Here is a 15847-nt window from a genome sequence, read left to right as displayed (position 1 = left end):
TAATTATAGATGACTATGTAATTTATTGTGCAAAACAGGAGAACTCAGAGTAAAAGGGGAAATCTCCTCATCAGAAACACTCATTTTAGATTATGGGTGAAAAATAGACTACTGGGTTAAATTTTGTCTGCAAAAATTTATCTCTGACAGAAAGCAGGACTACAGTATACATGTATAAACTTACTTAATGCATCTTTTTGACAAAATTTTTTAAAGAACTTTAATAATTATAAAATTAGGAATATAGGATAAATTCAAAGATAAAGAAGAGACATTATCAGCCTTAATCCCACCATGCAACTTACCACTGTGAACAGAGATTCATCTATCTTTTTATTATTGCATGCATTATCCTGAATGGGTATCAGCATGTAGAATACTTGATCATTTCCCACTTCCACTAATTCCCCTTTCCATTTGTCTTTATTCTTCTTTAATAGCCTCTCCTCTACTTTCATGTCATTTTATTTATTTTCCACATTTAAAAGAAGACATGTTATATGTGTCATTCTGATTCCTACTTATTTTCCTTAACACGATGATTTCCAGTTTCCGGAAATGATTTCTTATGGCACTGTGCCTCAGTGATACTCCAGTGTGTATATATGTCACATTGTGTTTATCCATTAATCAGTAGACAAGGGCCAAGGTTATTTCTATGGCTTAGTTATTGTGAATTGCACTGTAAAAAGTATAGGTACACAGGTACCACTAGAGTATGCTGGATCTATATTATTTCTACAATATTGTATAGTTTTCAATTTTTTGAGGAACTATAATATGTATTTCCATGGTAACAGTCCTAATCTACATTCTTACCCAGTGCTTAGAAGCATTTATTGTTTGATAATGATTATGACTGGAGCTAAATGGAATCTTAATGTAGTTCACTCAAGTCTAAAGATGTTGAATACACTTTTATGGACTTCTTCATCATTTGTTTGTACGTTTTGGGACATATCCACAAAGTTCATCTGCCCATGTAACAACTGGGTTTTATTTATTCTTTGATTGGATCATGCTATGCAGTTCAGGCTAGCTTTGAACTCACTATGTAACCCAGACTGGCCTCAGACTCACAGCAGTTCTCTGGCCTCAGCTTTCTGAGTGCTTGGATTACAGGCATGTACCACCAGGACCAGGTTGTTACTTTTTTGGGGTTAAAATTTTGAATCTTTATGCATTTGAATATTAACCTTCCGCTGGAAGAGTTGCTCACCAAGATTTTCTCCCAAGTTTTGATGGGTGTTACTCTTCACTCTGTAGATTCCTTTGTTGTGCAAATGTTTTGAAATCAATGCAATCTTCCTTGGCAATTGTTGCTATTATTCTCTAAGATATTCCACTCCTGTAACAGGAAGTCTTTTTGAAGTTGGGATCACTTGATTAAGCATAACTATTATGAGTTTTTTTTTTTTTGTCACATACACTCAGGAGTAGAGCTGCTTGAGTGATATGGGATCCTAAATAAGATCATGTAGGTCACAACTGTCTCACATCTGAAGTGCAGCAGCTTGGAAGTTTGTAGGTTGAAATTCATCCTGGTTGGGCTGCCTTGTGTCCACTCCCACACCTTTAAACCCAGACTCAAGTGGCCACAATCAGGTCATCTATGGCTATGAGCACCTGCATGGCTCTTCCAATATCACACATTGCTCTTCTGGAACCAAAAGTATCATATATTTGACAGTGTTGTGCACAACCAAGACAGAATACACAGAATTTAATGTTTTTCAAAGTAAGATTTCTAGTGGATTCCCTATATAAATCTATTTGGGTTAAGCTGACCTGCACTGGTTGAAGGAGAGAACTTAGGGATGTTTAGAGGAAATTTCTCATTTCTGAGAGTTTTCCAAAGGTGAGACCAGAGCCTATTATATATCTGCTACAAAGAGACAGAGATCAGAAGAATGTTTGCTGATAGAGGGATAAGTGATCCTTCCTGTCCAGCTTCCCTGGACTGACTCACAGGATGATTTACATGCCTGTAAGCAGGGAGAGACTGGATTCCAAGGCCAGGCCGTGATGAAAGGGTTGAGGCTGCTCTGACTTCATTGGAGGTGATGCCTGAGCCCTTGGAGAATGCTGGATTGGAACAGGGCACAGCCAGCCCTGCCCAGGTAGAAGTGGAGAGTTCCAGGTTTTCTGGAACTGTCTGATACAGGGGAATCACACAGAGTTGGGAACTTGCAGGAGCTGGAAAGGAAAGGAGCTGGTGGTCAGAGGAACTCAGGTGGAGACAGGGGCTGGTGTGCAAAGGACAGGCAGCAAGCCTCGAGGTGGACTGAACTTCATGCTGGCCCAGGGCAGGACAGGAAATGGGCCTGAGTTGTCCTGAGGGCCATCTCAACCTCCTAAACAGGAAAAACCTGACCCACTGGGAAGAGCAGTTCTCAAAACAGGAAATTGAGTACCCTGGGCCTCCTGGGTCTCTAGAGTTACCTCTCTTCACGGCCCAACTGTATTCTCTGCCAAATTGTTGCTGGCGCAGAGATGGTAAGGCATTCCTAAAGCACAGAGATTTATATTTGGAAGTTGAAGTGTAAGGACATGGGACTGTATGTGAGATGACACCTCCTAATGCTAAAGATACTAGAGAGCTGAGGATTAAGCAAAATGTGCTGGAGTAATCAATAAGAAAATGTATGGGATGGACTTAAGGGAATAGGAAGAGTGGGGAGAAAAGAAGAAGCCACAGCCAGAATGGCCAGCAGTGTAGCTTCATGCTCAACAGGGTTCGGGGATAAATAGGACTTCAGTCACAGTCATTCTTCAAATCCATTTATTGTCACTGCACAGTGGCTCGTGCTCACAGGAGGCTTCCTCTGCCTCAGTAAAGATGATGAAGCACAGAGGAGGCCAATTTTATGTCTGCTGTTAGAAGTGCCCCATGGTCTTCTTTATCCAGGGCAGGAAGTGGGACACCTTCATGAAGACTACTGGGGGTGTATCGTCCTTTGCTCCATTGGACAAAATGCCTTGGATCATGTTGTTACACACAAGGGGAGTCCCAGAATCACCCTGTGGACAAGAAGGAAAATATGGAATAGGCCTCTTCCTGGTGATGGTCTTTGAACCTCTGTCAGGGGGCTGTGATTATGAGATGAGGGCAGGGCAGGCCTGGTTGCCTCCTTCAGACCAGTGGCTTTAACCTAACTCTGACTTTCCAGTTTTAACCTATCTGAATCTTTCTGTGCAATCCTAGAGATACTAGGTGATTACACAGAATTTGGTTAACTGCTGTTTCCCCCACTTCTACTCCTATCCACCAAGGGAATGGATTAAACACTGAATTGCTGGGGAACCTAGGCTGTCAAGCTCTGGACCAGAGCATGGGATATGGCCACTGTTATCTTCCCACGAAGTTTCTCTTTCCCTGGTTCTGTCTCTATAGGCAGTGGAAACCTCACCTTAGAACAGATCTTCATTTCCATTGGGTCTCCCACACAAATCTCAGTGAGAGCAGAGTAGGCATGGATGGCAGATTTGCATTCTTGTTCATCTTGTACTGTCAGCTCCACCTCTTGCAGTGTAGTTGGCAATGAATCATTCGAAAGGGTGGTTTTCCCCCAGCCTGCCACAAGGCATGTGTCACCTGGGTTTACCTGGCTCATGGCCTCATGCAGTCTGAGGGGCTGCACAGCTTTAGTCTGTTTGGCCTTTCTCTCCAGCTAATGGGGAATAAGCAAGAGAGTCCAGATAAGCCTGTGGTATAGACCCCATAGACCCTGGACCTACACATTGGGATGGCTATGAGAGGGCAAGGAGGAAAAGAGCAGATTTCCACTGGGAGCGACAACCCTGTATGAGAACAGAAAGTTCAGCAGGAAGGTTTGCCTCACCTCCAGCAGCATGATGTCATTGGAGAACCTTCCAGGAACATGGTCTGGGTGTGGGATCGCTCTTTTCACACGGATGACCTGCTGGGTCTTCTCTTGTTTCTTGATGTTGTGGACCCCAAGGATGACATTTATTGAGCTGCACAGAGAGGAGCATGGGTTTAGGTTGTGAAATAACAGAAGAGCTGTGCAGGGCAGGCTGCACCTGCTGTGCTTGGCAGTGTGGTTGCTATGTCTTGTCACCTGTGTCATTGTTCTGTACTGTCACTGTCTGACTCTAAAACTTACCTCTTCTATTTCTCCACCTTTCATTTTAAAAGTCTTCTTTCCTTCTTTAAGGCATTTGGAACCCTGTTCCTTTCTCTGAGCTACAGCTCCCAAGTGCTTTTTAATTTATTTTTATTTTTGAGACAGGATCTCACTAAGCAGCTAACTTACCATGACTGGGAAGAAACATTTTTTTGGACTTTTATTCCTACATGTTTGCAGTACACAAGGACTGCATTCACTGTAAGAGATTAGTACATGTGCCTTACACATTCAGTTTCCTTCTTTTCTCCCCTTCCTTCATCTCCCTTTTACTTTTCCAGCCTCAGATTCATTTGGCTCAGAATACTTGATAAAGTTTATTATCATACATTCAGATACTGAGCTGAACTTTTGATCCTTTTGCTTTTCTTACTTTCTGATGAGCTCTTATGGGTTTGTGAACAGTATCCCAGGAGCTCCTAAGGCTACAGTCCCCATGGAAGATAGAGATTCCTGTTGGTTCTTTCAAATGTGGGCTGGTTGCTCCTCCTCACCTTCCGTTTCAGTGTGCAGCTGTCAGGACAAATTTCTTTCGTACCAGGACACCACCACATCTGTGCTTCTCCTCTCCAACCAGACGCTGGACAAAGGCCATATAGGTATAGGAGTGGGGCTTTTCAGTGGGTGATCTCAATGGTGCCTGACTGATCTTCTGGACCTGTGAAATTATCTTCCTTTCCTTCTGCATGTGACACATAAAGAGGTCACATGTCCCTCTGGGCCCCAGAATGAGATCTGTCCACATTTTCCTCAGTGCTTAACTTTAGCCCTTGCAAAAAGAGAGGCTGTGGAGAAACTAAAGTATACAAGGAGGAGCTGGTTAACAGTTTTGAAGAGGGGATTTGGAAAGATATTGAGTGGAGAAGGAGGGGAGGAGGTAGAAATCATCCGAACTGTGGCACTGGCCTGCTTAGCATGGAGTTGGTCCTCATGAACCAAAGTAAGTGAGCAAACAAGAAACCAGCCTTCTTACTGAGATGAAACATTTATTTAGTTGCTGGCATCTGCTCTAGAGTGATTCTAGATTCAGCTCCAGGAAAGATGGTTGTTCATAGAGGGGATTTAGTTTGCTCCCTGTAGTCAGCTCTGTTTCTTGGTTTTTCTTTATCCAGCATAGAAACTGTGAGACTTTGCTGTTGATATGTGGAGTAATCCTATTCTTTGGTTCATAGGAGATAATGCCCTGGGCCACATTATTACACACCATGGAGCCTCCAGAATCACCCTGTAAGTAGAGTCTGTGAGCCAGTGCACTGCCTACCTTCTTACTTTCAATATCCCAAACCTCCTCATGCAGTACTGATTGTAAGTCTGCTTCTGAGGGATCAGAGGTAAGTACAGGCCCTGGAGCTGTTAGCTGGTGAGCTCTGACTATGGACATTGTCACTTTTGGGGCCAGCCCTTGTCTTTATCTCCAGGTCTGAAACTCACCCCTGTAGAGTTGTGAGGACCATTGATTTCAGGCCATGGAGACTGATGAGCAGGTCTGACACTAGGCACAGAGGATGAACTCATTGATTAAGAGGGCTGCCAGCTCAGGAGCCAACTGGCTATAATTACTGTACACCTAGGAAACAGTTTTATCATGCCTGTGACATGAGCTCAGGCAGCGTGTTGCAAACTGAAGCTTCCAGTGGACTTTCCATCACCAGAGGCCCCTTGGTAAAGTTGTAGAGGCTTTAGTTACCTCCAAGCTGAGTCTGCTCCCCTTTTCTCTTTTCAAGGAGAAACATCACAGCCTGCTAGGTGAAGGAATCCCTACTGCTTGGGTCTCCTGGTCTTAGATCTGTCCCAAAGACTTCTTCCTCCAAAGCTGAGTGGAGAGTAACCTAGTCTTACCATAAAGGAAGCATTTTTAATCTATGTGTCTCCCATGCAAATCTCAGTAGCACGGTTATAATACTTTGGAAAGAGGGCCTCGCACTTCTCATCCTTCTGCACTACCATCTCTACCTCCTTCTATGTGCTTGCAAATCTTTTCTATGGGGTGAATCTTCCTATCCAACCATTTGGCACTGGGCACCTAGCTTCACCTGGGACTTGGCCTTGGGCAGCCTGAAGGGCTGAACAGCTTAGTCAGGTTGGCCTTTTTCTTCAGCTGGTGGGAAAGAAGTAAGAATGTCTGGATCAGTGTATGGCTCCTGGGCATGGACAGTGTGATGGACATGATGGCAAAGAGGGCAGGGATAGAGTCCCAGTCGAAGTTGCAACACTGCATGAGGAAAGCAAGAGTCACAAGGATATGTGGCTTACCTTCAGGGCATGAGGTCATTGATGAAGATTTTAGGATTATAGTAGGCCTCGTGGGGAAGGACTTTAAGTACACGGATGACCTGCTGGGTGTCCTGTTCCTTGATGTTGTAGGCCCTGAGGGTGACCTTTGTTGGGCTGTACAGAGAAGGCAGTGGTGGATGTGGAGAAACAGAGGACACAGCCCAGGAGGTGTGAAGAGCTGGCTACAGCTGGTAAAGGGTACAGATGCAGATGACAGAGGGCAACCTGACTGGATGACTGTGCCTCCTTCCTCTTAGTACTAAGGCTGAAATATTGGATCTGGGGCACTAGAGGTTTCAGGGGTCAGTTGCCTCTTGGAAAACACATGAAACTGCTTTACTTTGCATGGTTATGATCCTGGGCTAAACATATCAGGCTTGATTGTCCTGATTTTCCTTATGTCAGGAATTCTTTGGTGCCAACTTGCTTATTTTCCCTTGGGACATGATGGCCTTTTCTCACCCTCAATGAGCCTCCTGAATGTGTGTCTCTATGAGCTCAGGAAGCTCCTTGGGAAGAAAGGCTCTGAGAAGTGTTTCCCAGAGACTGTGGGCTGTTTTTTGTTCCTCACTTCCCTGAACAGTGAGCGGCTATCAGCACAAAGTCTTCTTGTATCAGAAAGTCACCACACATATTTCCAAGATTTTTAGGCCTGATCTTAAAGTAGGCCATGTAGGGGCGGGTGTGGGGTTTGGCTTTGTGTCAGGATATGATGGTCTCTCCTGAAAAATCAAGAAGACTGGGTTTAGCCACTGAGTCAGTGAACAAGCATCTACTGGTGGCTCTGAACTGTTGGGTATTTGGGGGCTTGGGATGGCCTGAAGTGGGAAGGAACCTAGAAAAAGGAGCCTCAACTACTTTTCGATAGCAAGGGAAATCACATCTTGGTCTACAAATCTTTTTCCTCCATTTGACTGGAGATGAATCAAATCTGGAGAACCTATCTGGAGAAAATAAACCCTGTGGGGCTTTTCTTTATTCCTCTACTGACTTTTTATTTCCCTTGAGTATCTAAAACCCTTCTGAGTTCTGTGATGTCTAGGATAGTGATGGTTCCTCTTGGAATGGTTTCAGGTGTATTATGGATGTGGTTTTATCCTCTTTCCTAGGGCCTGAAATGTGGTGGGTGCATCAGAACTGTTCACTGGCTTCATGAAGGAAGAGCTACAGTTAGTGTCTGGATGACACTGGTGGGGCAGTGCAGATGGGATTCTGGAAAACAGAGATAATGCCCTGGGCCACAACAGCTCTGTGGCTTCTACAGGAAATCAAAGGAGCCACTAAAGTCTTGAGGAGGAAAGCAGAGCTGGAGAAAGAGACTAGGACTGAGAAAGGCAAAAATAGTGTTCTGAGGACAGGGATTCCATCCATTCTGGGGTCACTGACTCTGGGCATCCCTGCTAGGCAGTTGATGAAGGCAAAGCCTTCTCCCACCTCTGACATGGATGACTGGCCTATTCTACTTGTCCAGGAGCATTTGGTATTTTCTCCTTTTTACTTCTCACCATTTGAAAACACTTTGAGGAATGACCCCCTTTCCAGATGTCCAAGATGGGGCTTCCTGAGGGGACAGTACTCACTGGATCTTCTTGAGAATGCTTTTGTTAGCTTATGCAGTGTCCACTCTAGGGTTTTCCAGTTTGGTGGGATTGGAGTTCAGGTTCAGAGTAGTGATGGCAGAGAGAAGGATTGGGTGTGTGCACAGGGACAGGATATCCATGAGCACTGTGCGCCTCTGAAGGGTGGAGATGGTCACTCACCTACCTCTGCTCTGGGGTACAGAAAGAAAGCCAACAGGAGCAGGAGCAGCTGTATCTTCCCAAGAAAGATCCCCAGGTCAGAGGTTCTGAAACTTTGTCCATGTTGTCTTTTAACCTCCAGCAGAGGAAGAGGGAGGAGTTGGCTTAGTGACTTTATGTTTCCCACTGGTTTTGTGGTGCTTTACTCTGGGCGGCTTTCTAAAAAAACATACTACTGCCACTGCTTCCCCTTATCATGACATCTTCTAAGTGTGTGAGAATCGTACAGTGATCACAGTTGATGAGCCAGTGAAAATTATGTGTTCCAGTCCTCACCAGAAACCCAAAGGTGTAAGGTGGAACTGTAGGATGTGGTATTGGACAGTACATCCTCAGAAACCCGGGTTCCCAGTGACAGAATTATCAATGCCAGGTTTCTAAGTCCATCAGGATAGTTTCGGCAGCATCTGAGCATCAGAGCACCATCTCTTGTGCTAGGAGCAAGCACACTGGAGAGTGAGCTGACAATCTGGTGAGAGACAGAACCCCAGTAACCCAATCTCAGGAAGGCCATAGTGGAGCGACGTACTTAGCAATAACAAAGCATGGGCAGCATCCAGTAAATCTACCTGGTGACTCTAACGTCACCTCAGCCTCCTTCCGAGGGAATCCTAAACACTTCTCATTTACATTTTCAAAAACATTTAGTGTGAGGGAGTCCACCTCTCTTCTCAATAATTTTAAACAAAATGTCTGCACATGGCATTTTTGGTCTAAGTTAGCAAGTTGCTGTGGGCCTTTGGAGTTCAATCTATGCCTTGACATAGATTACTCCCATTACTTTGATTGTGCTGTTGTGGATCCCAGTAGAACAACCTGAACTACATATGGAGGTGTTTTGGGGTATGTATCTGGGTACTGATCCCTTGTTTTTAGGGCTCTTTTTCTTTTCTCTTCTTCCATTCTATAGGAATTGAGAGTTGCCTTGCTCCATGAAATCCTGCCATAGTGTTCCTGTCTTGGAGCCAGCCTGACCTGGACTGCAACCATGTTGCTCAAGAACCAAATGTACATCTAAATAATTTGATTTGGTGATTTGGTGATTTCCTGTCCATGTGTCTATGTTTTACATGTTCTTCTATGAGGAGTATTACATTTGAGAAGAAAAAATTCTGGTGTGTCTTCCTTTTCAATAGAAGACCATTAACATTCATCAAAGCTGAGCTTGTTTTTAACTTAACTTTCCCAGTAGTAAATAATTTAAAAGCAAAATTTTGTTTCTAACTGTAAATATGTTATCTATTCATTAATAAAATTCAGAGAGCAGGAAGGAAAAATAGCATTCACTTGTCTATCTCCCCCAGACAATTGAAAAATTTGTTATAATACTTGTGTTGTCTAATGAGACATTTGTTGTGGGGACTTGACGTGTAATGCATCTTATTTCTTCTTGCCCTCTTTTTGTCTTCTCTCTTTCCCCTCCTTACATCTCTTAGTACTCTTTTATTTGAAAAAAAAAAAAAACCCTATCACTCTGTTTCTTATTATTTGTCTTTTATTTTTCTCTTTTATTTATTTATTTATACTTAGGCTTCTTATAAATGAGAAACCATGTGATATTTAAGGTTGTGTTGATAGTTTATTTTACTTAACATTGTGGTCTCTAAGTAAAACCATTTTCTACAAATGACTCATGTTTGTCCTTCTTTATAGAACAGTAGTACTCCATTGTGTACAAATGACACCTTTTAAAAAATGCATGTAGTGATGGAGAGACATACAGTTTGCATCTAAGTCATATCTGTTATGAATTGTGCTTCTCTGAACACGAATATGAGTGTATCACTGTAATAACATGGTTGTAACTTTTTCCGGAAGAAACTTATATGTGTCATTCTGATTCCTACTTATATGTTATATGTGTTATATGTGTCATTCTGATTCCTACTTATTTTCCTTAACACGATGATTTCCAGTTTCCGGAAATGATTTCTTATGGCACTGTGCCTCAGTGATACTCCAGTGTGTATATATGTCACATTGTGTTTATCCATTAATCAGTAGACAAGGGCCAAGGTTATTTCTATGGCTTAGTTATTGTGAATTGCACTGTAAAAAGTATAGGTACACAGGTACCACTAGAGTATGCTGGATCTATATTATTTCTACAATATTGTATAGTTTTCAATTTTTTGAGGAACTATAATATGTATTTCCATGGTGACAGTCCTAATCTACATTCTTACCCAGTGCTTAGAAGCATTTATTGTTTGATAATGATTATGACTGGAGCTAAATGGAAACTTAATGTAGTTCACTCAAGTCTAAAGATGTTGAATACACTTTTATGTACTTCTTCATCATTTGTTTGTACGTTTTGGGACATATCCATAAAGTTCACCTGCCCATATAACAACTGGGTTTTATTTATTTATTTATTGATTGATTGATTGGATCTTGCTGTGCAGTTCAGGCTAGCTTTGAACTCACTATGTAACCCAGACTGGCCTCAGACTCACAGCAATTCTCTAGCCTCAGCTTTCTGAGTGCTTGGATTACAGGCATGCACCACCAGGACCAGGTTGTTACTTTTTTGGTGTTAAAATTTTGAATCTTTATGCATTTGAATATTAACCTTCTGCTAGAAGAGTTGCTCACCAAGATTTTCTCCCAAGTTTTGATGGGTGTTACTCTTCACTCTGTAGATTCCTTTGTTGTGCAAATGTTTTGAAATCAATGCAATCTTCCTTGGCAATTGTTGCTATTATTCTCTAAGATATTTCACTCCTGTAACAGGAAGTCTTTTTGACCTTGGGATCACTTGATTAAGCATAACTACTATGAGTTTTTTTTTGTCACATACACTCAGGAGTAGACCTGCTTGAGTGATATGGGATCCTAAATAAGCTCATGTAGGTCACAACTGTCTCACATCTGAAGTGCAGCAGCTTGGAAGTTTGTAGGTTGAAATTCATCCTGGTTGGGCTGCCTTGTGTCCCCTCCCACACCTTTAAACCCAGACTCCAGTGGGCACAATCGGGTCATCCCTGGCTATGAGCACCTGCATGGCTCTTCCAATATCACACATTGCTCTTTTGGAATCAAAAATATCATATATTTGACAGTGTTGTGCACAACCAAGACAGAATACACAGAATTTAATGTTTTTCAAAGTAAGATTTCTAGTGGATTCCCTATATAAATCTATTTGGGTTAAGCTGACCTGCACTGGTTGAAGGAGAGAACTTAGGGATGTTGAGAGGAAATTTCTCATTTCTCAGAGTTTTCCAAAGGTGAGACCAGAGCCTATTATATATCTGCTACAAAGAGACAGAGATCAGAAGAGTGTTTGCTGATAGAGGGATAAGTGATCCTTCTTGTCCAGCTTCCCTGGACTGACTCACAGGATGATTTACATGCCTGTAAGCAGGGAGAGACTGGATTCCAAGGCCAGGTCATGATGAAAGGGCTGAGGCTGCTCTGACTTCATTGGAGGTGATGCCTGAGGCCTTGGAGAATGCTGGATTGGAACAGGGCACAGCCAGCCCTGCCCAGGTAGAAGTGGAGAGTTCCAGGTTTTCTGGAACTGTCTGATACAGGGGAATCACACAGAGTGGGGAACTTGCAGGAGCTGGAAAGGAAAGGAGCTGGTGGTCAGAGGAACTCAGGTGGAGACAGGGGCTGGTGTGCAAAGGACAGGCAGCAAGCCTCGAGGTGGACTGAACTTCATGCTGGCCCAGGGCAGGACAGGAAATGGGCCTGAGTTGTCCTGAGGGCCATCTCAACCTCCTAAACAGGAAAAACCTGACCCACTGGGAAGAGCAGTTCTCAAAACAGGAAATTGAGTACCCTGGGCCTCCTGGGTCTCTACGGTTACCCCTCTTCACTGCCCAACTGTATTCTCTGCCAAATTGTTGCTGGTGCAGAGATGGTAAGGCATTCCTAAAGCACAGAGATTTATATTTGGAAGTTGAAGTATAAGGACATGGGACTGTATGTGAGATGACACCTCCTAATGCTAAAGATACTAGAGAGCTGAGGATTAAGCAAAATGTGCTGGAGTAATCAATAAGAAAATGTATGGGATGGACTTAATGGAATAGGGAGAGTGGGGAGAAAAGAAGAAGCCACAGCCAGAATGGCCAGCAGTGCAGCTTCATGCTCAACAGGGTTCAGGGGATAAATAGGACTTCAGTCAGAGTCATTCTTTAAATCCATTTATTGTCACTGCACAGTGGCTCGTGCTCACAGGAGGCTTCCTCTGCCTCAGTAAAGATGATGAAGCACAGAGGAGGCCAATTTTATGTCTGCTGTTAGAAGTGCCCCATGGTCTTCTTTATCCAGGGCAGGAAGTGGGACACCTTCATGAAGACTACTGGGGGTGTATCGTCCTTTGCTCCATTGGACAAAATGCCTTGGATCATGTTGTTACACACAAGGGGAGTCCCAGAATCACCCTGTGGACAAGAAGGAAAATATGGAATAGGCCTCTTCCTGGTGATGGTCTTTGAACCTCTGTCAGGGGGCTGTGATTATGAGATGAGGGCAGGGCAGGCCTGGTTGCCTCCTTCAGACCAGTGGCTTTAACCTAACTCTGACTTTCCAGTTTTAACATATCTGAATCTTTCTGTGCAACCCTAGAGATACTAGGTGATTACACAGAATTTGGTTAACTGCTGTTTCCCCCACTTCTACTCCTATCCACCAAGGGAATGGATTAAACACTGAATTGCTGGGGAACCTAGGCTGTCAAGCTCTGGACCAGAGCATGGGATATGGCCACTGTTATCTTCCCATGAAGTTTCTCTTTCCCTGGTTCTGTCTCTATAGGCAGTGGAAACCTCCCCTCAGAACAGATCTTCATTTCCTTTGGGTCTCCCACACAAATCTCAGTGAGAGCAGAGTAGGCATGGATGGCAGATTTGCATTCTTGTTCATCTTGTACTGTCAGATCCACCTCTTGCAGTGTAGTTGGCAATGAATCATTCGATGGGGTGGTTATCCCCCAGCCTGCCACAAGGCACGGGTCACCTGGGTTCACCTGGCTCATTGGCTCATGCAGTCTGAGGGGCTGCACAGCTTTAGTCTGTTTGGCCTTTCTCTCCAGCTAATGGGGAATAAGCAAGAGAGTCCAGATAAGCCTGTGGTATAGACCCCATAGACCCTGGACCTACACATTGGGATGGCCATGAGAGGGCAAGGAGGAAAAGAGCAGATTTCCACTGGGAGCGACAACCCTGTATGAGAAGAGATAGGTCAGCAGGAAGGTTTGCCTCACCTCCAGCAGCATGATGTCACTGGAGAAGCTTCCAGGAACATGGTCTGGGTGTGGGATGGCTCTTTTCACACGGATGACCTGCTGGGTCTTCTCTTGTTTCTTGATGTTGTGGGCCCCAAGGATGACATTTATTGAGCTGCACAGAGAGGAGCATGGGTTTAGGTTGTGAAATAACAGAAGAGCTGTGCAGGGCAGGCTGCACCTGCTGTGCTTGGCAGTGTGGTTGCTGTGTCTTGTCACCTGTGTCATTGTTCTGTACTGTCACTCTCTGACTCTAAAACTTACCTCTTCTGTTTCTCCACCTTTTATTTTAAAAGTCTTCTTTCCTTCTTTAAGGCATTTGGAACCCTGTTCCTTTCTCTGAGCTACAGCTCCCAAGTGCTTTTTAATTTATTTTTATTTTTGAGACAGGATCTCACTAAGTAGCTAACTTACCATGACTGGGAAGAAACATTTTTTTGGACTTTTATTCCTACATGTTTGCAGTACACAAGGACTGCATTCACTGTAAGAGATTAGTACGTGTGCCTAACACATTCAGTTTCCTTCTTTTCTCCCCTTCCTTCATCTCCCTTTTACTTTTCCAGCCTCAGATTCATTTGGCTCAGAATACTTGATAAAGTTAATTATCATACATTCAGATACTGAGCTGAACTTTTGATCCTTTTGCTTTTCTTACTTTCTGATGAGCTCTTATGGGTTTGTGAACAGTATCCCAGGAGCTTCTAAGGCTACAGTCCCCGTGGAAGATAGAGGTTCCTGTTGGTTCTTTCAAATGTGGGCTGGTTGCTCCTCCTTACCTTCCGTTACAGTGTGCAGCTGTCAGGACAAATTTCTTTCGTACCAGGACTCCACCACATCTGCGCTTCTCCTCTCCAACCAGACGCTGGACAAAGGCCATATAGGGATAGGAGTGGGGCTTGGCCTCACGACCCCCGATGATCTCTGAAAGAAAATCTGAAGATGGGGTGTCTGAGAGCAGTGTGGTCTAGAGAGAAGACTGGGGAAAGTGAGGGATGTAGATGGGATCTGGAATGCTCTGGACCCAGCAGGAGGAACTCATTTTAGGTTCCAAGGGCTGCATGCCTTGGAGCCAGCATGACTTTTTCTAAACCTTAAGTCCTCTGTTCCTGTTCTGAGAAAGTCAGGATAGTGCTGGTCTTCTACTTCCTACTTTGGACACATATGTGGAGGAGATAAGGTCTGCTGAGTGATAGAAGAGTTCCATAAGATACTGGGAAGCTGCCTTCATTCCTGCTTTTTCACTGAGTCTTTCCAATCTCTTTGAGCTTCTGATGATTTTCAGATTGGTGGAATTTTCTAACAGTCTACCTATGAGATTATGAATTTGTATTCTCCAACATCCTGATGGTCTAGATCTAACACAATCTGTGTTCTCAGGAATTGTTCTAGGCTGTATATCTGATCTCTAATCAACCTTTCATCAGTGCGTAATGGGGCAGTGTAGTGTGGTGGGGTTGAGGACCATAAAAATTTCAAAAGACAGAGGTAGAGAAGATCCTCAAAGTGCAGCTGCAAAGACCTAAGGTGAAGCCAAGGTAATGGAAAATGGGATGCAGTCATCATGCCACCTCTGACTCTAGCTGCACCCTGACCTTGTCTTCTGGGTTGGGAATGGGATGGTGGGCACTGGATAGTGCAACTGGCTCCTGTGACACCTCTCCCCCACAGGCTGTTGGTCTGAGCTGCCTGTTCTGGTTTTAAGTACCAGATTTGAATAACTTACTTTTGTTGCTTTACATTTTCTTGATTTTGTTTTTGAATGTTTTTCTGAGGACAACTCACTTTCCAGGTAAGGCAGAAAACCCTGTGGAGAGCCTAACACCTAAAAAATTATCTGAGAACACCCTCCTTTTGCTGCCCTTTCCAGCCAGCTTTGGATTTGTGAGTCTGGGTTTGGAATTGGATCTGGGGCTCAGAAAACTCCTAGCTGAGACCTAGGAAAATTCGAAACCAAGGCTGGCAGAAAAGTCAGAGAGGATTTTGTGGGATGAGCTCAGATCTCTGGAGAAGGGATGGCCACTCACCTGTTCCAGCCTCAAGGGGCAGCAGCAAGCTCAGCAGGAGTAGGAGTGGTGTCATTTTCCCAGGAAGGCCGCCCAGGTCAGAGCAAACAGAGCCCCTGCAGTGCAATGAATGGGGTTAGACACATGGATAATGGTGTCCCTCGCACATCCTGTGTTGGTTATAATTACTCTGAAGCATACTGTCTAGGGATTGCTGCTTTGCCCAATCTGCTGGTGAATTCTGGAGTATCAGCAGGGGTGAGGCAGGCTGGCCACTCCCTTCTGAGCTGGTTAAACACTGGGAGTCCTCACTATATTCCTGTGTGTTGTGTGGGTGGAGTTGGTTAGCTTTAGGGAAAGCTCGGTCTTGACTATTGTGCA

The 15847-nt window shown here is 44.0% G+C and overlaps 2 protein-coding genes across 3 annotated transcripts in view; both read right to left on the bottom strand.

Annotated features, from left to right (window-relative positions):
* Window positions 1–2777: 2777 nt before the first annotated feature.
* LOC100732497 (granzyme H-like) lies at window positions 2778–15601 on the bottom strand. Of its 2 annotated transcripts, XM_063236844.1 has the most exons (5): window positions 15488–15601; window positions 14240–14396; window positions 3843–3978; window positions 3411–3671; window positions 2778–3021 (listed from the first exon to the last, which is right to left on the bottom strand). In XM_063236844.1, exons 1-5 carry the CDS (start codon window positions 15540–15542, stop codon window positions 2878–2880), a joined length of 753 nt encoding a protein of 250 aa, XP_063092914.1. In that variant the 5' UTR covers window positions 15543–15601; the 3' UTR covers window positions 2778–2877. The 2 variants fall into 2 exon arrangements, with proteins under 2 accessions (XP_063092914.1, XP_063092915.1); XM_063236845.1 differs by lacking the exons at window positions 2778–3021; window positions 3411–3671; window positions 3843–3978 and adding exons at window positions 12888–13268; window positions 13440–13575.
* The window catches only part of LOC100729948 (granzyme H-like), a 100450-nt gene continuing 96968 nt past the window's right edge, over window positions 12366–15847 (bottom strand). Inside the window, exon 5 of the mRNA XM_063236846.1 lies at window positions 12366–12618. Coding sequence (XP_063092916.1) covers window positions 12475–12618 — 144 coding nt within the window. The 3' untranslated portion in view covers window positions 12366–12474. The remainder of the gene's footprint in view (window positions 12619–15847) is intronic.

This window comes from Cavia porcellus, unplaced genomic scaffold, assembly GCF_034190915.1.
Source record: "Cavia porcellus strain 051 isolate PalLab524CR breed Dunkin Hartley unplaced genomic scaffold, mCavPor4.1 scaffold_26, whole genome shotgun sequence".
NCBI classification, from domain to species: Eukaryota; Metazoa; Chordata; class Mammalia; order Rodentia; family Caviidae; genus Cavia; species Cavia porcellus.
This window is presented reverse-complemented; position numbering and strand designations above follow the sequence as displayed.